Raw genomic sequence first — 25,708 nt, 5'->3', positions numbered from 1 at the left:
GAGGGGACTTTACACACCCAATTATAAACCTTTTTGATATCAATAAATATCTTAATAGTTCAGGGAGGATAAGAACCAGTGGAAAGTGCATAGAGAGGAGTTTGGTTGGACTGTTCGAAATAATTTATTAAGTATTTACTAAAATCCCTATTGTACCCATGCATATACCCATGCTGATTGGTTGCTGTGCAAGGATCATCCATTAGATCAGCGTGGATCTTAGATTAGACCCCATCAGAGGCTGACAAAAGCTGCTGAAGTTGGCTAATGTTATACAAGTGAGTGAAGAAGAAAAAACATTTGATTCAGCCTCAGTGAATTGTGATTTCTACAGGGGCAGAGTTTACACACCCAAATATAAACCTAATAAACACCAGTAAATATATTTCATAAGGAAATATATTTGAACAGTACTATCAACCTTCCTTAATAGGTCTGGGAGGAAAAGCACAAGCAGGAAGTCTGTAGAGAGGAGTTTGGTTGGACTGTCCGAATTAATTTATTAAGTATTTACTAAAATCCCTGTTGTACCCATGCAAATACCCATGCTGATTGGTTGCTGTGCAAGGATCATCCATTAGATCAGAGTGGATCTTAGATTAGACCCCATAAGAGGCTGACGAAAGCTGCTGAAGATGGCTAATGTTGTACAAGTTATTGTAGAAGGAAAAAACAGTTGATTCGACCTCAGTGAATTATGGCTGTCACTGAATATTTTGCCTCGCCTGATTTAATGAGATTTCCATTTGGGCAGAGTTTACACACCCAAATATAAGCCTAATAAACACCAATAAATATATTTCATAAGGAAATATATTTGAACAGTACTATCAACCTTCCTTAATAGGTCTGGGAAGAAAAGAACAAGCAGAAAGTCGGTAAAGAGGAGTTTGGTTGGACTGTTCGAATATTTACTATTAATCAGAGATCTAGTAACAGCAACCCGTCATTACCCCAGTACAGCTGTATAATGTGTTTTGGGTGAGATGATTTCACTTGAGTTTACCACACAGTTTTACACCTCAGATATTAGGTTATTGGATTTTAATTACATTTTTGATCGAGTTTTGTGCAAATTGTATCATATTTTAAGGCATTATTACATTTTCAGGAAATTATTACATTTTTGGGTGCTACACTGCTTTATACGGAATATATAAAGTGCCAGTACTCTAAACCAGCAGCCAGCATAGCATGTGCATGTGGAATTTGAATAAAAAATAAGCAATTGATCAGTATACATTATCAAAACATAATGGGAAAAATAAATTGATATGTAGAATGTTGAGAACTTATTTAAAAAAGTTACAGCGAAAATGGACTGTCGGGCTTCAGGGTATAAAAAACACGCATTGATTTTCCCTTTCTCTTAAAAAGTAGGCCGGTGCCTGCCAGGCTCTTTGCAGACCTTTTATGGACAGGCTTTTGGAGGAACGGGCAAAAACCTAAGCTCATATCAAGCGACTTTCTAACCAAACCAGACCACAGTTTACACTTAAAACAGCTGCTGCACATTTCGGCCTATGCTCATAGCTTGTTTGAGCAGGAAAATAGCTTAGTTTGCCTGACAATTACAATCACCACGCCATGTGTATCTTCATTCATTAGAAGGTGTCAGTACTAAGTAATTAAATAACAGCACTCAGTTAGACAGAAATCTAACATGTGGTGAGTACCCAAATTCCTGCTCGTATACCAAATTGCATCTGTTAGATTTATCTTTTACAGGAAGTAGGTAGTTAAAGTAAAAAGAAAATCCAATTGAGAATAACCACCAAATATATTTATAACAGAATCTGTAACCCCATTTCCAAGTTTGGAAACTATGCCTGAGATGGACTGACACAAAGTGGAAAAGTGTGTTGTGGTCTAACAAGTCCTTACTTCCTTTTTTTTTTTAGTCATGGATGTTGTGTCCTTCAGGCTAAAGAGGAAAAGCACCATCAGGATTGTTACAGGTGCAAAGTTTAACATCTGTTATGATATGGGGGTGTGTTAGTGCCCACACAAACAGGCTTTCATGCGACATTTTCTGCCATCCAGACTATGTCTTCCTCCGAGACAACCCTGCTTATTGTGTGCTTTGGTCTGATAAGTCCACATTTCAGATTGTTTTTTGGAAACCATGAACATTATGTTCCCCGGAGAGGAAAAGGACCATCATGATTGTTACCAGCGCAAAGTTCAAAAGCCAGCATTTCTGATGGTACTGGGGTGTGTTTTTGCCCACACATACAGGTTTTGGGGCAACATATGCTGCCATCCAGACAGCATCTTTGTCAGGGACGTCCCTGCTTATTCCAGCAAGACAACTGGAAACATTCTAAATGTGTTCCATCAGCGTGGCATTTTATTAAAAGAGTGCAGCTACCAGACTGGCCTGCCTGCAGTCCACAGTTTTCTCTCATTGAAGATATGTGGCGCATAATGAAATATAAAAACTACAATGGAGAAACCCTAGATTGTTGAGCAATTGAAGTCCTATATCAAACAAGAATTTCACTTTCAAAACTTCAACTATTGAGTGCAATTTTTACAAAAAAAACACAACAGTTTAAACATTAAATGTATTGTCTTTGTACTGTAATGACTAGAATATAGATAAGAAAGAATTTGCAAATAATTGCATTTTTTCCACAAAATGTAATCATTTGAAATACTTACACATAGGGGCGGCTGTTCATTGCAATTGTTCCTAGTGTGAACACACAAAACAAACCTTTCCGTGTATGACAAGGAGAGGAGAAAAACACTCAGGTGGCTAAAAATACACATCTTCAGAGTGTAAGACATTGCAGCACATTTGAATTTCTATTTTTTTTCCTTCATTGAGAGACAGTGCATCAGGGATCGGTGTGCTATTACTCTGCTTTGATCTGGCAGATTACATCGATGTGTCTTATTCTAGATTCAGCATGGCCTGTCACTTCGCTCTGCACTCTTCACTGAATTGAAGGATTAAGCGGCTCTTTTATGGGCACACATGCAGCTCACAAATTAACATATTCTGTTTAGCACTGACAAGGAAAACAACACATTTCCCCATCTATCAGCTAGCCAGACTTGGGAGGAAATTCTCACCAGATTTTTAGTCCCAGTGAGATTTGATTGATGTCACTTAGAATACACCTTGTTTATTAACACGGCAATGTGTGCAGCATGATATTTACATTCACACTAGCTAAGTGGTGTAATTCAGTTTCTTTTTTGTTATATGATCACATATGATGATGAATAATAAGTGCGAACATCAAAATAAAAGAAAATTCCACCCAGACTACAAGGACATGATTAGTCAAATCAGATTCTGAGCAAAAGCAACTTGCATGAATATTTTATTAAACACCTAAATGTGTTTTTGAATTTTTCAATACTGTGATTTTTATCTTCTAAAGCCTCACAACTCTGATCTGCCCAAATGTCCTATATAAAGAAAAGTACAACATTTAAAAAATTGCTCTTGGTCACTTATAGAGAAATTGATCTACCAATAATTCAATATTTACTGGAGAATGAGGTTGTCAGGTATGGTTACAATCAACTGAGTGTACACCCCACCCAACTCAAGAATATATTAAAAGTGCATCACAAACCAATACACATTTTGACAAAAACTCTGTCAATGAGTAAAGTAAAGAAGAACACACATGAAATTTACATCAGTGCATGTAGATGCAGCAGCCTGTAGATCATCAAATCCTTGCAACTTTTTTGCCATATTTTGTTATATTTTTCTGTTTTTTTCGACACCATGGCCCCTTCTGCTGAAGTTTGACTTTTCTATGATAGAGAAGCACTGATCAACATTGTGAAAAGTTGTGTGGGGTTTCGACTCAATGCAACAGACTGCAAGAGGATGGCAATGGCATACGCCGAGCGGCCAGTCAGACCAGAGGGGAGAAATGAACCTGAATGCATCGGACGAAGAGAGGGAGGAGAGCCGGCATTAGGTCAAGGCTGACCTGACTTGGACTGAGAGCCGTTCCACTACCAAGCCTTCCTCTGACTGAGAGACTGCGCTGTACACATCTTCACAGAGACATGGTTAACTACCTAACCCTAACATCCTGGATCAAGCTGTTGCATTGGATGGGCAGACCTTGTTAGGAACCACAAGGACACAAGGCTCTGATGCAAATTCAAAAAAATCCACTGCAGGAATTGTGTGATGCCACCAGCATCAGCATGCCTGAGCATCCGGATGGAATCTTTATAGTGGCTGGTGATTTTAATCTACTCATCCTTCAACTCCAAAGATGTAGCAGGATCAAGGACAAATGTAATTTCTTGTTTTGAACAAAGTATCTATGGAGAAATCTACCTTCTACCTTCTATTTATCATTTACAGGAAAATTGAATCAAATTTAAAAAGGATTTCAAAATTGAGCTGCTTACTCATCAGGGCGAGTTGGGGGGATGACGGGATGGTGAGCACCATGGTGAGCAACACTGTCAGGTTGGGACGGTTTTACTAGTAATCATTGAATGAGTGGCACTGCCATCTGAGTACTGCTCAATACATTAAATTGAACAGAGGCAACATTAACTTATAGACCGGCATTTGAAACCGCTTGAAAATGTCCTTGGCAATTAACTGGTTAACCATTGGCTCTCGATTAACCGTTGACATTCTTGCTCTGAATCAAAGGATTGGAATGCTCATATGATACTACAGATCCTTAGGCCTTATCACCACAGACTGTATTAATAATGGACATAGCCACTGTGACGTCACCCATCAGACAGCTGTTTTGAAGCCTCAAGTTTGGCATTTGGGCTTTTCCTTTTGTTGGTTTTATTGAGTCAGAAGTGATCACATTTGGGCAAGAGGGTGAAGCTGCTGTGGAGAGAGGGGTGGATCTAACTTACCAGCCCATTCTCACTTTTATCTCATCAAATATGTCCGCTCGGTGAGTGCTTTTGGCAAAGGAGCATGACGCCAAAGCTACCTTCCGTGTCCAACCGGAACACAGCTGGACAGCATCAGATGAGAACACATTCAGACAAAACCAGTGGCACCAGGCATGTCCACATGCAAGGACATAGCCTCTGTACATGGAGTGTCCGCTCTACCAACTGAGCCACCAGGCGCCCCTATTTTAATTAATTTTTTATTACACCTTAGCACGTGGTTCTTTTGCCTAAACCTAATCATTTGTGACTTGGTTGCCAAATCCCAACCATCGTGACGGTCCACATTGGGAACGATGAAAATACATTGGACTCTGCAGACTGCAGCGATTGGGGGAGGACTTGCAGACTGCTAAATGTGGCAATGCCCTTAAATATGCATAATTATAAGCCTAAATAAAGTTTAACGGGGGACTTGTACAAATGCAGTTGTCATAGATGTTTAAATTAACTATAGAGACCAAAGTTGTTTCTTGTATCAGGCCTTAAACATGTTTGTTTCTGCTGTAAATTTGGGCACTTTAACATGGAGGGTCCATTGGGATTTCAGTTTGAAGCCAGCCTCAGGTGGCCATTAGAGGAACTGCAGTTTTTGTAACTTCTGCATCGGCTTCATTTTTCAGCCTAGAAGATTGTCGCTTTCTTGTGTCCAGACAAACATGTGACTTTGTAACTGAGTATAAAGGCCTGTCGTGTTTATGGAGCCTTGGAAGCACCAGAGCCGAGACCTGCCTACCATCTGGGTGTCTGTATGAAAATGTTGGAGGATCTGCTGGTGTGCAGTATATTTTACAACTCTAATATAAAACCCATTTACAAAGGAAACACCATTGCTCTATTTCCACCTCAGTGGGTCAGGAGGCATCAGACTTTTTTCATGCTCATGTTGATGCGGGTTGTGACACTTGCCAAAAACGTGTCTGGCACAGTGCAGCGGAGGTCTTGACTGTACGACATGGTGCTCATGTTCCTCTGGTCCATGAAATCACAGCTGAGCTCTTTCCATTTGTTTTGATCGGGCAAAGCTGGCCCAGTTTCAAGGCTGCCTGTTTCTTTGTCATAGCGAATGATTTATGTGACACACATTGGCTTGTTTTTCCACTCTGCAGCTGACGGGAAGGTATCTACTGTAGATGGCAATGAATAACCCAGGCCAGAGTGCTATTCACATTCGCCATCACCATGGCAATGGATGCTTTTGAAGCATTCTGGCCAGCTCACTCTGAAATAAATAGTCAGATAGCAGAAACCCTTGGGCAGAGATGAAGGACAGAAGAGATGTTTAAGAGTGTGAACACAGCCCTGTAACTGCAGCCATGCCGCCACGAGGCCAAGGGCTGCAGCTCAAAGCTCCACTTCAGTCAGGGAGTGCGGCTGATCATTGTCACTGTTTCAGGTCTTTGGGGTCCACTACATAATACTGTTGCGAAACTGGCTCTGCATACTAAGTACTAATCACAGAGCTCGCTACTCCAATGGAGCTCGCCAATTGATAATGTTTTCTAATCTAAACATGTTTTTCCCCCCTGTGCTCCGGGGAGAGTTCATTCTAAGTGTTTGCAATAATAGGTGTTATTAGTTTTTTAAATAATTCAAGCTGCATTAACATCCTGATTGCAGTTTATAGGCTGTACCGCAGGGAGGTTTTAGGAGCAGGAGTGTGTTTTTTCTTTGTGTGTGTGTTTTTAACAAGGCTTCACCCTTCAGGTTTAATCAGGGATCTCGACATGTGACTGGTTTTGATCAGCAGCGCAGGGAGAGGTGCTGGAATGCTTTACCTGAGTGGAGTGAGGAGGTGCAGGAGGTGCAGGGAAAACAAAAGAGAGAGAGGGGGATGTGTGGAGCGCTCTGCAGACATCTGAGATGGACGGGGGGAATATTTCAAGGCCCACTTTGGGGATGTCAATTTATTAAAGCCAAGGTAACGGCTCACAGTGAAAACATTAGCTCAGACGGCATGGCAGCTAGTTTTAATTAGACAGCTATAGAGATAGAATGAGTGGAAATATAAGCCCCGTAGATGTATTTTAGGTTTATTAGTTTAGTGTTGTTGGGCCCGTGGGGACAATGAAATTGTAATGCTATACATTAGCATTAATATTTAACAATGTTAAATGTGCCCAGTGAAATATGCTGGAATGTGGATTGGAATATACTGAATGCTCACTGAAATATAATGAGGTTTTGATTGAAATACACAAATGCAAGGCAAAGCAGACCTGCTGTATAAATGAAGGTTTACGCAATGCTGCACAAAATTGCGCAAATTGAAATTGGGAATATAAAATGCACCTGATAGAAACATGTCAATTTGAGGTGGTATTTCAGGTGATTCGAAAAAGCCATATTTCACAAAAATGCAATGGAAACACTTTTTTTTGCTGTTATAGGTCATATGATGCTATGGCTATGCACTTGTTGGTGGCTCTGTAAGGCATGATGCAGCAGGTGCTACAAGAGGTGTTATTGCATTGAATAAAAGTTGAGCTGATCATTCATAAATATTTAATCTACAATTTCCCTGTGATCTCATGGACTATCACCTCCCAGAAATCCCTCCTACGGGGCCACTCCCATGTATAAGGGGCTTGCCTTTCCATTATGGCTCCATAACACGCCTACATGGCCTTGGATTGGAAATAATAACAGCTAGTGCGGTGGCTGCAATAGAAATGAAGCTGCTATTGTTTTGAACATCCATCACCATGCTTCTTGGAATGTTATCATGAGAGGAGAAGTAGCAGAACATCACTCAAAAGAAACGCGGTCATCTTGCAATTGTGTTTGAAAATATCGCTTAAGTTTTGTTCAAATCTGTAATGGAAACCGTCTAGAGAGAAGGCATCTTAACATGATGTATTCTGAGGCATTTTGTATGGGTTGACACAAAAATACTCAACATGCTGAACCAATGTACACTGACTGTACAGCTGAAGTCTACAATGAGCATCTGCTAACTCAGAACACCTCATACAGAGAAGAGTCAGTCCATACGGGGTCAGTACTAATACACAAACTAAGTATTTCCATCCTCTTATCACAGTATACTCAACAAACTGTAAATCCTCTTGACCCAAAGGTAACTACAGTGCTGTGATCCATCACCTATGTAGTCATTAGCATCTTGCTGCACTCTGTCCCTGTGTGATGCACACAGGAAAAAGTGAAGGCTTAGTAGGAGAAACACAGCTCTTAAGTATATTCATAAAATTGGCTTTGTGTTATTCTGCTTCAGATATACCCAGTACCTGTGTTTGAAATCCTCGTAGTTCACGATTAAAATGAAATGAGTACAGGCAGAGCTGCCAACCCTCACACTCGACCACAAGATTCATGCAATTGAGACTTTTCACACACTCTCGCACCACAGGTGTCCATTTTCTCAGAGAAAAACAATTTATAACCCATCACATAAATCTGCAACAAGCTCAGCTGCAGCTGAAAAGCAGACCAAAACTGAACAGAAAAAGAATCATGAAGATACGAACAAGAACAGTCAGATTACCATTTACTGTGGTGTTTTATTCAACATGTTATTAATGATGCATTATGTTTCAGATGTCCATCCTGTCTGTCTGAATCAGCAGCTGTCAGAGCTTTCTCTGTTTATTTTTAACAAGTCCATGGTTAGTTGCTGCTCTGTGCATGAGAGGACATGGCAGGCTCGTGAACCAAACGGCGTGACCAGATTGCAGTCAAGTGCACCTTGCGCATTGTGCCCGGTAGTTTTGTGGCCAAGCTCAGTTGGTTCACATGTGGCATAGTTGAGTACAAGGTGATATCAGAAAGAATGTATTATTTGTTTATTTTGACAATCATTGCCAAACACATACACCGCATTCACCCCCTTTAATCACAAAGCTCTACCCAAAAGGATGCACTGACAGTTCGGGATCCTGCAGACAGTTTTGTCATTTTGGATTTGGGACAGAAATGTATTTTTACTAGCAACGATGTCGCAACAGCTAGTATTGTTTTCACTTTATGAGTCTTTGTTTGTGTGTGTGTGTGTGGTCATGCTGACACTATGACACCTTCTGTAGCAGGAACTACCAGAGAAGCTGTCTTGAGTACTTTGCCAGGTTAATGTCTGTCTTTCTGTCTGTGGACAAGTTTTTGTCAGTATGTTAGTGTCACAACCATTCAGTCATGAAACTTTACAGGTGTGCAGCTGCTGCAGCAGCTGATATCAAATTGAAGGCCAGGTTAGTGCGTGTGTGGTCAAAGCAAGGGGGTGAGAAGTAGAATGGTAGGAAGAAGGGAAGGGACCCTACTTTACGCTCTGTCCCACATATCTTATGTTGCAGATTTTTGCATTATTGACATATTCTTATTACAACTTGTCAAATATTGCCTCTTGGTCAGTGCCATTCAAGTATGCATATGTTTGTCAATTTTTGCACGTAAAATGGGTTGTGTCTTTTTCAAAAAACACCTCTATTTTCACAGAACATGTAAAGTTTCTGTTTGGTAGATACAGTCTTTTTCAAAGTTAATGTACTGTGTTGGTAAAACACCTCATATTTACATTTATTTCTTTGTGCAACAAAAATGAAAAAAAAACAAAAAACATCCTGGTTTGGCTTAAATTTTAACAGAAAATGAACAAAGGACTCCTGGGTCCTGGGTTTGTTAGACCCATCCATTCCCCTCTCCATCCTTTAGCAACTTTCCAACTCCTTATATTAAATCATTACCAGTAGCGTGTCAAATCATATCAACAGGTGCTGTCAAGTCATGTTATAAACTGACGCCACCTGGCGGTATATCAAACCGCTGCAGAAGGTGGTGGCTTTTGGCTTCGGACACTGATGCAAAAATCACAGACCGAGCTGCAGAAGAGTTCAGAATGAGAACGGGCTTGTATTGTGGCTGGAGTTTTTGCATCGCAAAAAAAATGGTCAAATCAAATCAAATCAAATCAAATCTTTATTTGTATGGCACTTTTCATACAAAGAGTAACACAAAGTGCCTCACAGAGATTAAAAACAATAACAGAAATGAAAAACATCAATGAAAATTAAGAAAAATACAGACAGCCTGACCCTCCCACCCCCACATAAACGTACGCAACAACACACACACAATCATGTAGATATTCCCACACATATTCGCAAAGGCACCCGAACATCCACCCTTACCACCCACACACACGCACACATACACCAACACACACCAATTGTTACTAAAGAGACATGGCTAGGCACTGAGACCTGAGGCGAGGGAGAAGCTACCTTTGGGGGCCAACCTCACTGAGAGAGGTCACGGTCCAGCACCGCCGGGGCGCCGCCACAGAGACCATCCCAACCCGGGCGGACAGGAGTGCCCGCACCAAGATGCCGAGCCCTCTAGCCACCCGGGCCCAAACAGTCCACGGTACAGCACCCCCAATGGTGGACCAGAGACCACTCCCAGTCCGGTAGGCCCCGATGAGGAAACACTGGAGCTAAAAACACAATAAAATAAGGTAAAGAACATAAAAGCTAAGAACGTAAGGGACTGAAACAGTAAAATAAGACAAAGAATACAAGTGCACAGTAAAATAGTTTAAAGGTTATAACCGCTAATAATTAGATAAATAAATAAATGGGAGACTAAAACAGTGGGATAAGATAAAATAAAAAGGTAGAATAAATAAATAAATAGTTAGTTAGTTAGTTAAAAGCCTGATTGAAAAGATGGGTCTTGAGCCTTTTTTTTAAAAACCTCAACACTGTCTGTGATCCTGAGGTTCTCCGGGAGGCTGTTCCACAGACGGGGGCCATAGTAACTGAAAGCCGCCTCCCCATTTCTTTTAGAGCTAACTTGTGGTATGGTTAAAAGGCCAGTGCCGGAGGACCTCAGGGTCCGCGAGGGTTGATAAGGTAAAAGCAGCTCAGTTAGGTAAGAAGGCCCAAGACCTTTGTGACACTTAAAAACAAGTAAAAGAACCTTAAAATCAATCCTGAAACGCACCGGGAGCCAATGAAGCGATTTTAAAACCGGTGTAATATGCTCCCGCCCTCTGGTCCTCGTCAGCACTCGTGCGGCCGAGTTCTGCAATAGTTGTAAATTGGAAATGCTGTTTTTGGGAAGACCAGAGAGCAGGGCATTACAATAATCTAGACGACAAGAGATAAAAGCATGCATCAGTACCTCCGTGCTGGCCTGAGAGAGAAACGGGCGGACTCTGGCTATGTTCTTTAGATGGTAAAAACCAATTTTTGTTGTGTTTTTGATGTGTGGGATAAAAGTAAGCTCAGAGTCAAAAATCACACCCAGATTTATTACAGATTGTGATGTTCTAAAAGCCTGTAACTTTGGTAAAAGTCTCTCTTTCTGGCCTTCAGGACCGATGACTAAAACCTCTGTTTTGTCCTGGTTGAGCTGTAGGAAATTTGCTGCCATCCATGAATTTATGTCTGAAATGCAGTTAAAAAGGGCATCAATAGGCCCTGTGTCATCAGGAGACACAGCGATGTACAGTTGAGTATCGTCAGCATAACTATGAAAGCTGATGCCGTGACTCCTGATGACGTCCCCAAGGGGAAGCATGTACAGATTAAAAAGAGTTGGGCCTAAAATTGACCCTTGGGGAACCCCACACTTTATCTCATGGATTCCTGAGGAACATGTATCCATACTTACAAAGAAGTGTCGATCTGTGAGGTAAGAGTCAAACCAGTTCAGAACAGTACCAGAGAGGCCGACCAGGTTCCTCAGTCTATTTAATAAAATGTGATGGTCTACTGTATCGAAGGCAGCGGTTAGATCCAGTAGTACCAAGACAGTGAGTTTATGGTTATCTAAGTTGAGCCTGATGTCATTTAAAATCTTTACAAGGTCCGTCTCGGTACTGTGATTCATCCTAAAACCAGACTGACACCTCTCTAAAATGTTATTTGTGATTCAAAAGTCATTTACTTGGTTAAACACAAGTTTTTCCAAGATTTTACTTAAGAATGGTAAGTTCGATACAGGCCGATAATTATTAAAAATGTTGGGATCTAAATTGCTCTTCTTCAGAAGGGGTTTCACCACCGCCGTTTTAAAGGAGGTGGGGAAGACACCCGTCTGAAGAGAGCAATTCACCATGTATAACAATTGTTCCTCAAAGAATGCATGAAACGTTTTAAAAAATGGAGTGGGAATTGGGTCTAAGAGGCAGGTTGTGGGCTTTACTTGGGAGAAAACTCGACCAAGTGTCCTCGCATCTACCAGGGCAAAACTCTCCAGTGTTTCCTCCAGTAAAATCAATGATTCGGGTGAGTAAACACTTAAAATCTGATGCGGTAAAAGACTCGATCTGATGTCATTGATTTTACTTCTGAAGTGGTCTGCAAAATCCTCACAAAGGGCGTCACTTGGTATCTTGGAGGGTCTATTAAAATTTGCGTTTGTTAAAAGGTCGATTGTGGAGAAGAGGAATTTTGGGTTGGTTTTATGGTCGTTGATTAATTTTTGAAAGTGAGAAATTCTTGCCTGTCTCAAGTAAAACTTTGGTTTCGAACCCAAAAAGTTTCTATCACATCATGTTGCTCATCAAAGCCGCACATCTACCTGTTTCATAACTGAAAATGACAAGCTCCAGGCGACATTTTGGTCAGCCTCATTTGGAATTGAGAGTAGCTTTGGGTGGAATGAGAAGTTTTACGCAGTGGTGGAAGAAGTTTTTAGATTTTTAAGTAAGTTTAAGTAACTATACCACATTGCAAAAATTCTGTTTTTTTTTTTTTTTATTCTTGTATTCAGAATATTACACAAACACAAAAGAAGGTAGATTTTGTAGTCATTTTTAAAACAAAGTTTAAAAACTAGTTACTTCTAGTAAAACCATCCCAACCTGACAGTGTTGCTATAGAAATGTCATCCCCCCAGCTCGCCCTGATGAGTAATGCCGATTTCCACCACTTGCATGTGCGTTGCGTTACGGCTCAGCTGTGGTTTTGCTCTGTGCTTTGTCATCTGTCAATCCCCACCAGTTGCGTTTTGAGTCCGGCATGGCGCAGCACTGTCGGATCAGCTGGAGGGGTGAGACCGAGGAGTTCTCGCAGCCATTACAGAATCACGCGCATTATATCAGTACAGAAGAAAAAGTAATAACTCCATTCACTCCGTGGATTAATTATAGTGATGTCGATTCACTCCCATAACTACCAATAAGATGCTCCACGCCATTTCCTTTCTGTGGTTGTCCTTATAAAGGATGTGTGGTGTTGTAAGTAATTTTGTGGTTTTCCTCCTCCATAATTACCTTCTCTTCGCCCATGTTGCTGGTAATGACCTCCAAAAACCTCTGACCTGTTGAATCCAGGCCTGGATCCACTCATTTTGACGTTTTGTTGATGTAGTTAACTGAAATATGATCAGACGTAAACACAAAGTGTTTTACTCTGAAAATAAACCAGATGTTTTAATGTTGTATCACTTTCTGATTTCCTGTCTGCTCTTTGTTAAATTTGGTTAAATTTATGCGGAGTGATCCGGCGTCCGGCAAAAACAGGAGGCTTGCGTATCTGATCCGCAAGCTTCCGGACTGCCGGAGCTGAGACGGAGTTGATCTGCAACACAGCAGAGCCAGTGGAAATTAACGCACAGACTAGAGTGTAATCTATTTGCTTAGTCTGCCGTGACGGAGCGGAGCCGGACTGCACACAGATAGTGGAAAATAGGGGTAAGCAGCTCAATTTTGAAATCCTTTTCAAATTTGATTCCATTTTCCTGTAAATTATAAATAGAAGGTAGAAGGTAGATGTATCCATCATTTCTTAAACAAAGTTTAAAAAATGAAATTTCATTTGTCGTTGATCCTGCTACATCTTTGGAGCTGAGGGGTGAGCTGATTGAAATCAGCAGCTAATATTAAAAGTTGCTAAAAGCATGTTGCTGCTGGTGGCATCATTCAATTACTACAGTGCATTTTTTGAACTTGCTTCAGAGTCTTGTGTTGTTATGGCTCCCAACAAAGTCTGCCCATCCAGCGGAACAGCTTGATCCGGGAAGTTAGGAGTTGACCATGTGTCTATGAAGATGTGCACAGAGCAGTATCTGTTTTCCGGTTGCTGAGTGGTAGAGGAACAGCTCTTGGTCTAAGGTGGGTCAGCCTCGCCCTGATGCCGGCTCTCTGCCCTCTCTTCGTTTCATGCTTTTGGTTTCATTTCTCCCCTCTTTTCTGACTCGGCGCTCGTCACACGCCACCGGTGGGGATCCTCTTGCGGTCTGCTGCTTTCAGTCCAAACTCCACACAACTTTTCCCCATGTTGATAAGTGCTTCTCTGTTGTAGAAAAGTTGTGTTTCAGCAGAAGGGAACACAGTGTTGAAAAGCGATACAAATATAGCAAAATATAGCAAAAAAAGCAGTGTATAGGATCTAGTGAGTGGATTTAGTGGTGAGGTTGCAGAATGCAACCAACTAAGTCACACTCTGCTCACTCTTCCCTTCCAATCCAGATTCTATGTTGGCCTTCAGATAAAAACTTGAAAACCTGAAATCCATCTCTTGATCCAGAGTTTGATTTGTCCTTTCTGGCTTACTGTAGAAACATAGTGGTGCAACATAGCAAGCTGTGTAGAAGAGGACCCACCCCGCATGTAGAGATATACTGCATTGACAATGGTTATTGCCTTGGCTCCCCATCTAAAATAAAAAATGTGAATTTGGCTGTTGGTGTGCAACGTCACAGAAGAACTACTCAGAAATTCACTAATATTGTCTTACACTGCCACCCAACTCTTTGTAAAACAGTTACTGACTGCAAGAAATCAGCTAAAACACACACCACTATGATGTCTTTAGGTAAATAAAAGCAACATATTATCACTACTTCTGTGTACCACACTGACTTTTTGCCCTCATTACCTGTTTGCTTGAGTGGGCAGTTTGGCAATGTGAGTAAATAGGTGTCAATCTGTGTCCTCCACGCTTCGCTAAGATAAAGGCGCCGAGTCGGTCATGTTGGCTGCTCACGCTGACCTCATGTCTTTTGGTCCTTCAGGCTCTCCATACCGAGATAAGATCACTATTGCCATCCTGCAGCTCCAGGAGGAAGGGAAGCTGCACATGATGAAGGAAAAGTGGTGGAGAGGAAACGGCTGTCCGGAGGAGGAGAGTAAGGAGGCCAGCGCCCTCGGGGTGCAGAACATCGGAGGGATCTTCATCGTCCTCGCCGCTGGACTCGTCCTGTCCGTGTTCGTGGCCGTGGGGGAGTTCCTTTACAAGTCCAAACAGAATGCACAACTTGAAAAGGTAAGACATGTCTCCTAACCTCCATCTCTGCTTTGTTTTTAACGAGGATAGCAGAATTTCTTACTATAATCACATATGCTATGAAAGGCATGGCAAATAAATAAATCTTTAAATGCTAACAAAATGAAACAAAATATATGCTAAATATAATGTTCTGATATATCATTTAAAGCATTTGTTTACCAATTTGCGGAAACTCACACTATTATGACAGTGCTATATCATATGCAGTAAGATAAGGGTTGGTTTCTTTGCATTTATTCACTTAGGCCCAATGGCGACAACGAGATAAGAAACGTGAGGAATTCTGCTGTCACCATGGATCCAAGCTAGACTTTAACCACCATCTCAAATGACCTCAAGAAAAACTCCACAAACTTTTTATTTTCTGTTGTAATCTAACGTGATCTAAAACTTCCCAAAAATATTGAACTGTTTTTATTTTTTTTTTTTGTTTCTGACACTCCAGAGGGAATGGGAACACTATGGGCAGATAAATAAAGCGGTTGGAGTGCTGGCAGTAATATACAGTCGGATCACAGGCACATGTATTGGGGAAGGTTTGCTCTGCTGCATGGTCCATGTCCCCAACAGCCACATCCACTAACACACACCTCCCCACTCCTGCTGCCCATCTCCATTCTGCTTATACTGTAGTGATTCTCACTGTTCATATCTGTGGCATTTAGTTCATTATATAGCCTTTCTAAATCAGTGCAGTGACACAAGACGATACTGTGTTGTTTGACTCCAGGAAACACTGAGTAGCTGCTGACATAATGGCCTGCACCATCAGAGAAATACTTAGGGCAGCTCTAAATACATTAAACATAAATGAAATATTGAAATCTAACCATGAATATATGTACCTGAAATTTTGGCATTCAGTATAAACCAACAAGTTGTCACAAATCGTCACTTTGGCATCTACATATAAGATTTTGCATTTCCTCCTGCATTTGCTTGACATTCCGGGATGCTGTAACCAAGCACGGATGTCAACAAAAGCACATAGTTATGATTGGGCAACAAAAGCACATGGCAACCAATGCTGGGAGTCAACAAAAGCACATGCTTCGGATTAGGCTACAGAGGCATGGGTGTTTAGGTTTAGCCAACAGAAATATGTGGTTAAATTATGAAAAAAACATCATGGGTTGGTGGTTCAGTCTGACCAAAGTGTCGACGTGGGAATGATACTCAACAACAAACGATCATTGTCCAGAATAGCACGCTCTACCGATATTGAAAATTAATTTTGAGAAAGCTGTTTGAATATTTTCTTGTAAAATCAAACTGTCAGAATTGTGTAGGTTGACATATCTCGTTGAAAATATGTTCTATTATTTCAGGGCAGTTTCCAAATGAACAACAATCCAATACTTTAAGTCACTGGAGACAACAGATATTCTTGAACCAAGTCCTCAGCCTGGTTTGGTTTGCCTAAAAAATATTGGGCTCTCAACGGAGGAAGAAACATTAATTCTGTTTTCTGGAGCTATACAGTACTTATGCTGTAAGAGTTCGCTCACAGCTTCCTCCAACATTTGATTGCATTGATTGTACAATGTTTTAACTCTGCCCAGTGACCCTGTACTGAGTCAGCCCCCCCCCCCCGCGCTGTGTCATTGTGTGAAGTACATACATTCAGATCACTCGAATACACATGCATGAATGCACGCATATATATTGTACACACACACACACACACACACGCACACACACACACACACACACACACACACACACACACCACAAGGCTGTGCCTGTGAATAAATATGTGTAAAGCACAGAAGTGAAGAATTAATACATCATACTGTAAAAGCCATGATTATCATGCAGCTTCAGCTATGGCTACAAATATCAGCTTAAACAGAAAACGTATATCTTATCACAGTAGTGAATAGGAAGTATCAAGAATGAAAAACAAAAATATGTACTATTAAATGTCATCTTAAACATGGATTTAGATGTTACAGACATAATTTATGATTAATCAATGTATTCCTCCTCCAAAATTTCAGTTATGTACAATAGCACATATTTGACCTACTACATTTATTAATTAAAAAAAAAAACTTTTCAAGGTTAGGGAACTAAAACATTTATAGTTATAGTTTGAGACTATGGTTAAATCATAGTGCTGGGATTTATTTATTTTTGGGTTACCCTTATTACACAAATCTCTTGAAAAAAACTTGTTCTGTGTGGCAAGCTGGGATAAAATTTAAAATAATGTGCTATACTGAAATCAGAAAATGGTGCATGTTTAAGATTAAACAAGTACATATGTTGGTAAGGGTTGGTGTTATTGTTGGGGGGAGGATTTAAATTTAAAAACTAAAAATTTAAACTTCAGTTGTCACTGGAAATCCCCCTGCTAACAAATTGGAATTGTTTTCTTGGAGTGAGCGTTGAAATCAGATCCTAAGAGAAGTAACAACAAAGGGCACGCACATGATGTCTCTGTTTGTGAGATCTCCACGTTCAGATTGGGAGTAGGCCATTGTATAGTCACAAAGAAAAAATGCATTGCATAAATAATATAAAGATGCTGCATAATCGACAGCACAACTAGATTCAGAATGAAATCAGAAGAGAATGGTAGACTGTATCAGTACAATTTAAGGCATTACAAAAGAGATTTCTGAATAAAACATAAAATACACCCAAAATATTTTAATATAGAGTATAATATAGTATAGAGTTAGCCCACAGAAGCCCTCAGTAATGTTTTAGTTTTTCATCTACTTTTAAGTAGAATGTTGCACTCATGTAATAGACCCTTGGCATTAATGCTGCTACACTGTAAAATCTAAAAAGCTGATGTTATTTAAAATAATCTTGGAAACCGAAAAAATTAAATGAAATAAAATGAAATTACAATTTGTTCTTGATTCTGCTACATTCTGTGAGGCAATTTAAGAATCGACAAGTGAAATTACCTTTTTTGTGTTCGCTTCTTTAGTAAATTAAATCAGTCAAAATTAACTTGATCATCACAAAGAGTATTTTTCCAGTGATAAAGTGAGGAGATCTGCCAGTTCTGTTTTCTTAACATGTACAAGAAGAAAATACAAAATATACAGCCATATAGCACAGTATACGTGGTTTACTGAAGTTTCTAAAACGAAAAAAAGACTGATATAATCAAAGTTCTTATTTTTTAAGTTGAAAATCCTTCACAAAATAAAGTAAATATGACTGAATTAAGTTTAAATTAACAATTAGATATAGAGTACACATAAATTAAGATTAATAGTTATATTTACTTTTTCAAGGCAATGGCTTTCTCAGATTTTATTTCAAAGTAAAATCAACTTGTCAGATTTTACAGTGCTGAAAGAGTAATTGGCAAACGTAATGTATCTGGCTAATAAGGGAACCAGGGAACAGTGGACGGTGCTCCAGGCATAAATAATGTAACCCTTACAGCCTTGTTGTCAGAGGTACACACATCACATGTTTGCAGGATCCTGCATAATGTGCTCCATGTAAACAAGGCTGCCAGGGGTGAATTAGTTGGTGCTCTGCTTTACTACTGGAGGTAATGTCCCCTGTACAATAAGGTTCCCATGGTACATTATTTTGTGTCATGCTGATAACCTTATTGGATGGGGTACTATGTGTGTATGCAGGATCTTAACATCTGACAATAAGGCAGTAAGTTGCTGCTGTTACCCCAGGTGTACATTATATGGTGCTACCCCTGGAACACCATATAATCTACACCACGTACCACAAGTTGCCTTATTGCCTGGGGTACATTACACATGGTATGTGTAGGATTTTGCATAAGTACCAGGGCTGTAAGGTTACCAGGGATACATTGGAGGTAGTTTCAGGGTTACATTATGTACCCCTAGATACCTTGTTGCCTGAAGTCCATTATGCATATGCAAGATCCACATAATATACCACAGGCAAGACTGCCAATTGTATACTGGGTGTAACTTTGTCTTATTGCCAGGGGTAATATATATATATATATATATACCACTGGTAACCTAGGAGAACATTATTATTAAGGTGCTCCAGGGATACACTATGTACCGCCTGTGGCCTTTGTGCATTGGGTACATTACATGAGCATAACATTTAGATCTCATTTCTCACAAATCAAATCTCACAAAGTCTGTTCCTTACTACGCATTTGCATTTTTAAATAGAACCAGACAATGGCAGCATCATACTGCTCTACTATGTGATTCTAGATAGCATGTGGGCACTGTAGAAACAAAGGAGGCATGAGGGATGTGACGTTTGACACAACAACTCTTTCTCAACAAAAACAACACAATATCATGACAATCATTTACTGTCCCTGTTATATAGTTGCTGAACTTGTCCTCCTCTTTGGAGGGTAAGGAGCTCCTGAATCTTTGTATTTTCCCAATCTGCAGACATTTACAGCCAATATTCCTTTTCTTTGAGTTAGCGTCTAGCTGCTTCTAGCTGCTTGTAGCTGCTTATAGCTGTGGAAAGTTGCATGCATAACACACCATCAAAATGTCACACTCGTTATGCCCATAATCCCATCCTGACGTCAATCCCTTTTACATAGGCCTCAAGTCAGGGATGTTACTACCTCTGTTGCCAGATTGAAGGCGAGACAACTCTGTCCCTCCATTGTAAAATCACATAATACAGAACATCACAGCATCGTGCCACAATATTTCCATCTTTAATTGGTAGTGTAAATGATCTTAAGATAGATGTTTCAATACCCGTGGTTCACATAACACGACAGAAAGAAAATATTGATGATTACTGACATTAACTTCCTTCTGTGTACTACCATTGCTGTTTTCTCAGGTTGGTGCAGGCTGCCATGTTAGCGCCAGTGTTCCAAATCAAAATGCTTATTGGGATAATGTAATAATATTCTCATAAGTAGTGCCCGTTGGAGTGCTCCAAAAAGTAATCGCCTTATTCATGTGTATTCAGTGTCCTTTTTTTTCAGAAAGTTCAGGCTATCACACTTTAAACTCAAATAATACATAACCTGTGTCTTAGCCTTAATGGAGGTTTGTATATCTAATAATGTAACAGGTTAGTATTCCGGGTTATAATGAAGCGTAAAGGATATGCTATACACAGTTGGTTTGAGCTCCACAACAGCACTGCTCCATCTCAACATTCATTCCTAAACAAGGTTATCCATCTATTCAGAACAAGCTAAATAAAGACAAACGTGATGAATGGAGCCAACTAGCACCTTGCAGGCAGAGCAGAGAGTCGGACATTTCTTTTTTCACAAACTCAAGGTTTCTCTATTCAAATGACAACACACCACCCTATTTTAAACCTTGTATTGATAACAAACTGCCTACACTCGTCTTTCATGAACAAATGCCGCTACTGTCACATTATGCACTCTGCTACAGTATGTGGACATGCTCTTGATTGGAGCACATGGAAGTAATTGACACACTGTTACTTGTTTGCTTAGGATTGCACACAGTGATTTCCTTCATATGTAAAAAAAAGGGTCACTTTGCTAGAAAAAAATAGGTTTCCACTAATATTATTTTTTAAGACTGTTTCCAAGCTGCCTATATTTAGTCTGTGCTCATAATTAGTAACTTCTTTTGACTGCAAACACTTCTGAAACATACTGAGATCATTGTGGAAGACCGAAGCCCTCCACTTAAACCTATACGAATTAAATTATTTAAGGTGGATGTTACTCAACATATAAAAGAAGCATAATTTGTGATTTCTGACTTGTGGTCTGTGTTATCCACAATCACATTAATTTTGATGTAGTCCAAATCAAAACATGCAGTTTTTTGCTCACAGGGCCTACCTAGCCCACAGGGCATACTTAGCTCATTCTCATTCCCAGGTCGTCAAATACTAACTTTGTCATAACCTTTGGTGTTTGGTATCGACTCCAAAAGCACACTTTAGCATTTTTTTAAGATGCACCAAGTTTTCAACTAACACCAATAGAAACCTATCCGCAGCAATACTTAATGCTGAACGCTACTGACATAGTATAATGAGTGAGAAAGTCTGCTTAGGGCCAGAGGAGGAGGAGGTGGATGGTCAAACAAAACATGAAATTCACCCAGGAGACTGTAGTTTTTGTGCTTTGTTAAACCAAATGTTTTGGGTTTTTTTTCAACATAACATATCATAGCAGTTGGACAGTTACATATTAAGCACACAGTTTTGGAGATTAGGAATACAAGTTATTTTGGTTAATTGGAAAAGAAACATGGTTGGGCATCTCTAGTTCAGCTTAGGGAAAATAAATATGATGAGGACTTACCTTAAAGTGACTCAAAGTTTACTCAAAGGTCAGCCATACGTACAAGGTGCATGACAAAATTTCAGTATTTGACAATCCAGAGTGAGAACAGGTTGGCATACTATGATGCAATACAGCTTCCATTGTCAATAGTGAACCCTCATTCCCCTGAAATCTGGATTTTAGATAGTCTCCTTTGAAGACATATGTATAGGGTTTCTTTTAAAGGTTTATTACCAACAGTTCTAAAATAATTTATTTTTAGATTATCTGCATATGCTATTGATGTGATTAATAGAGAAATGTGTTGGTTTTGGCAAAGAAATCATGGTTATCAGATAGTCTAAGCAATAGAAAGTACTTGTTGAGGTCAGGGAGAGGTCATAATTGCAGTTTTAAAATAACAAACGTTTACTGCCTGTTGGATTGACGTCCACATGGCTACATTGTATTTTGCTCCATAAATGGCTTCCTGCATTGGCTCTGAATTTTTGCATAAGACTTCATCCATCCATAGCAGAATTGACCAATATGAACATTTTTCCATTTCCAGGACTATTGGCTGATTACAAATGGTACCCAATCAAGTGTTCATTATCAAAAGCAATACTAATCACTTTTAGCAACTACAGTATAACAACAACTAAGATGTTACTAGGCGGGTTTCCGTTAACTCTCATATTGCACAAATTTAAATTATGAATATAAAAGTCGCTTCCTTTCAAAAAACTCCTGTTCATTGTAAATTAGGTGGTATTTCAGTTTGAAAAAGCCATATTTTGCAGAAGTGCAGAGGTAAATCAACTGTACTTGTATTGTGCTTTTCTAGTCTTATTGACCACTCAAAGCGCTTTTACACTACACCCATTCACACACACATTCACACACTAGTCCAAGGCTACCGTACAAGGTGCCACCTGCTACTCAGTAATCATTCACACGCACTCACACTCCGAGTGGCATCAGGAGCAATTTGGGGTTCAATATTGCTAGTGCTCGTCCCTATGAACTAGCTACAAGAGGTGTTAATGCATCACACAACTCTTTAGAAGTTGAGTGGATCATCAGAAAGTTTTGATTGCACAATCCCTTTGTGAAATCGTGGACTATCACTTCCCAGAAATCCCTCATGCATGGAAGGGGCTTGCCTTTCCATTATCGCTCAAATAACACGTCTGCTTCACCTTTGATTGGGAAAATTACAGTTAATGTGGTGGCTGCAATAGAAATTAACCTGCTGATGTTTTGAACATCTATCACAATGCTTTTTGGAATGTAATCGTCGGAGGAGAAGTCGAAGAACATCACTCAATGGAAACAGTCATTTCGCAATTGTGTTTTATCAGGGTTTCAGAAATATTACTAAAGTTTTGTGCAAATCAGTAATGGAAACCCACCTAGTGTTGCCATGCTGGCCAAACAAAAACAAAGAACCTTAGTTGAACCCTCAGTACTAACCAGCCCTCTGGTGTGTTGGCAATGGTTGTATTTGTGATAATGGTTGTGAATTTTGGAAATAACCCAGCATACCATAGCAAGTATTGTGAACAACGATGTCTAAGTCATAGCATTAAGATTTGAAAAAGTATATCTTAAAAGTATAATCTGCAAAGAAAGTAAATCTTGCAATTCATTTTTAGTATACTGTTTTTGTGGAGTACTGGTTCAAAAGAAACCTCAATCATAATGGCAGTTTAAGAGTTGGACTGGCAAATATTACCAATTAATAAAAGGCCAATACCTGAAAGACAATATAGGGGTCTAACCCTAGCCCCAGCTTAATTTATTTAGTCCAAATACCGATTTAAAAAAAGACAAAGACCCACTATAATGTGTACTGTGTGCATCCCGCAGACCAGTGCTAATTAGTATCAGGCTAATCTGTGAAAATGAACCATCTACTTTGTTTCATTGTGAAAATCAACCATATATTTTGTTTCATTGCTCCAGGCTTCTCATATAATTAAATACCACCTACTTTTACAATATGGGGTTGTTTTCTCACCACGATACTGAGTGTCAAGTTGAAAAATGTGGTGCTAAGCATCTCTTTGTTGTGTCTCACATGCTTGACAGTGCACACCCTGTAATTTGCATTTTATAATTACTTCTGTAACATTACAAAGGAGCAAAAATAGCAGCTAGTCATTTATATAAATGGATGAGCCATACACCCTCTTCTACAATAGAGGAACTGTTAATAGTTTTTTAAAGGTTTAATAGATATGTTAATGCCATAAGTATGTGTTTTTGAGATTACTGCATTTATTAAACAGATTGTAATGCCACAAGATGAGAGAGTATTGTCAGAAGAAAATATACACTTGTTTAACATTTTAATAAAAGTATTAATAAACATTTGATAACTTTACAGACTATAGCCCTCTGCAGGCTTGTCATTTTGATTCATCTACCAAAGACTATGAGACTCTCCTTGTCTTGCATCAAGTGTGTCGCCTTTTCATTATTCCAGCGCATCCCATCATCACTGCTTCTTGGCGAATTGTTCACTTTAAAGAATCTCTCCAAAATGTTGGCAAATATGCTGGTTTGCCTTCAGATCCACAAGCAGATAAGAAGATAGAACAATGTTATTTCTTTGCACCCACTACAGAGGGAGCTCTGGGAACTGTTTAGCTTAGCTTAGTACAAAGAATGGTAACAATGATAAAAAGCACCCATCAAATGCAGAAATTAAATCTGCTTTCCAACAACTCCAAAGCTGTCTTAAGCACTATTTGGGCATGGTTTTGGGTGTAAATGGGTAATGAAGTATTTGCCATGTTTCTTTAGTAGATAGGGACATTCTGCAAAATTAACTTAGTGCTTAAGTGAAAGACAGTGCAGCTCTTCATAACTCAAGATACACTAAAAATCGAAAGTATCCGTGTAGATATCACTAAATAACATAATTTGTCTATAAAGTGTACATCGGGTTTGAACTTGCATTTTTTGGAGTCCAAACTCACAAGAATGAAAGGAAACAGTACACTCAATTTGCAATCAAGGCAAATGCATTCTTTCTGACATCATAAGCTCAGCTAGGCTCCATTTACAATAACATAATCAAATACTGAAGGACTTGTGTATTAATTTATACAGTTATTCACTGGATAGCAACAAACCATCCATTTCAAATGAGATCAAAGTTTAGAGATATCATAACCAGACAGTTTGCTGAAACTAAATTTTTCTCACCAGTGGTGACCATGCTCATTACCCTCATAGGCCAGCCTTTGAGATGATCAATCAAGTCCTGCTAGCAGGCCATAACAATTCAGGAAATGTCAGATTACATTTTCAAGGAGACATTCCAAAATAAATTGATGAGATGAGCATATATTCAAATCTAAACTGGTAAACGCGTATCTAAAAAATAATTGCCAAAAGAAAATGTTGGTATTTTACATTTTGACAAATTACAGATACTTTACATTTGTTGGTTTCAAAGGTATTATATCATTGTTTTCAAACTAATGTGGTATATGAGTAGACCTTTTCTTTGGGAGCTGGAGGATGGATAACTGTTAGAAACCAACAAACAACAAAATCAGTTGATTTTAGTGCATTCCAAGTGGCTTTTGAGGTGAAACATTGGAATTTTTAGCAACTTGTCACCGTTTTTTAACAAGAAATGTTTCCGTCCAAACATCCATTGTCGTCTGCTTATTCGGGGCCGGGTCACGTGGGCACAGCAGGCTGAGCAAAGTACTCCAAACATCCCTCTCCCCAGCAATACTTTACAGCTCCTCCTTGAGGACCCCAAGGTGTTATAAACTCCCCGCTCTGTATTCTTGGTCTACCTGGGGCCTCCTACTGGTTGGACATGCCCAAAACACCTATCAGGCATCTTGATCAGTACCCTAAACCGCTTCAGCTAGCCCCTATCTCTAAAGCTAAGCCCAGACACCCTCCAGGGGAAACTAATTTGGCCACCTTTGACTGTAATCTCTTTTTTTAGTTACTACTCAGAGCTCATGACCAAAATTGAGGGTCGAAACTGATGAATCAAAAGTTTTGCCTTCTGGATCAGCTCACTCTTGACCACGACAGTCTGGTGCAATGCCCGTTTCTGTTTTTTTTGTTTTTTTCCCACAAAAATGGCAGTATTGTCAGCTGGAATAGTGCCACGAAAGAGGTTGTTTTTAACCAAGACATTAATGGCTGCAGTCATGATTATGCCACCAAAACCAGGTGTTTTATGCCCAAACCTGATCTCTTTAACTAAATGGTCTTTGCGCTGAAACTTAACCAGATTTTAACCATAGTGTTGTTGAAATGCAATGAAACATTATGTTTGATGTATCTGCCACAG

General features: G+C 39.6%; 1 protein-coding gene across 1 annotated transcript in view; it reads left to right on the top strand.

The window, feature by feature from the left end:
- Window positions 1-25,708, top strand: part of grik2 (glutamate receptor, ionotropic, kainate 2) — a 342,742-nt gene that overhangs the window by 303,520 nt on the left and 13,514 nt on the right. Inside the window, exon 15 of the mRNA XM_042489444.1 lies at window positions 14,887-15,137. Coding sequence (XP_042345378.1) covers window positions 14,887-15,137 — 251 coding nt within the window. The remainder of the gene's footprint in view (window positions 1-14,886; window positions 15,138-25,708) is intronic.

This window comes from Plectropomus leopardus, chromosome 7, assembly GCF_008729295.1.
Source record: "Plectropomus leopardus isolate mb chromosome 7, YSFRI_Pleo_2.0, whole genome shotgun sequence".
Lineage (NCBI taxonomy): Eukaryota > Metazoa > Chordata > Actinopteri > Perciformes > Serranidae > Plectropomus > Plectropomus leopardus.
The sequence above is the reverse complement of the archived record's forward strand: the minus strand, read 5'-3'. Positions and strand labels throughout refer to the sequence as shown.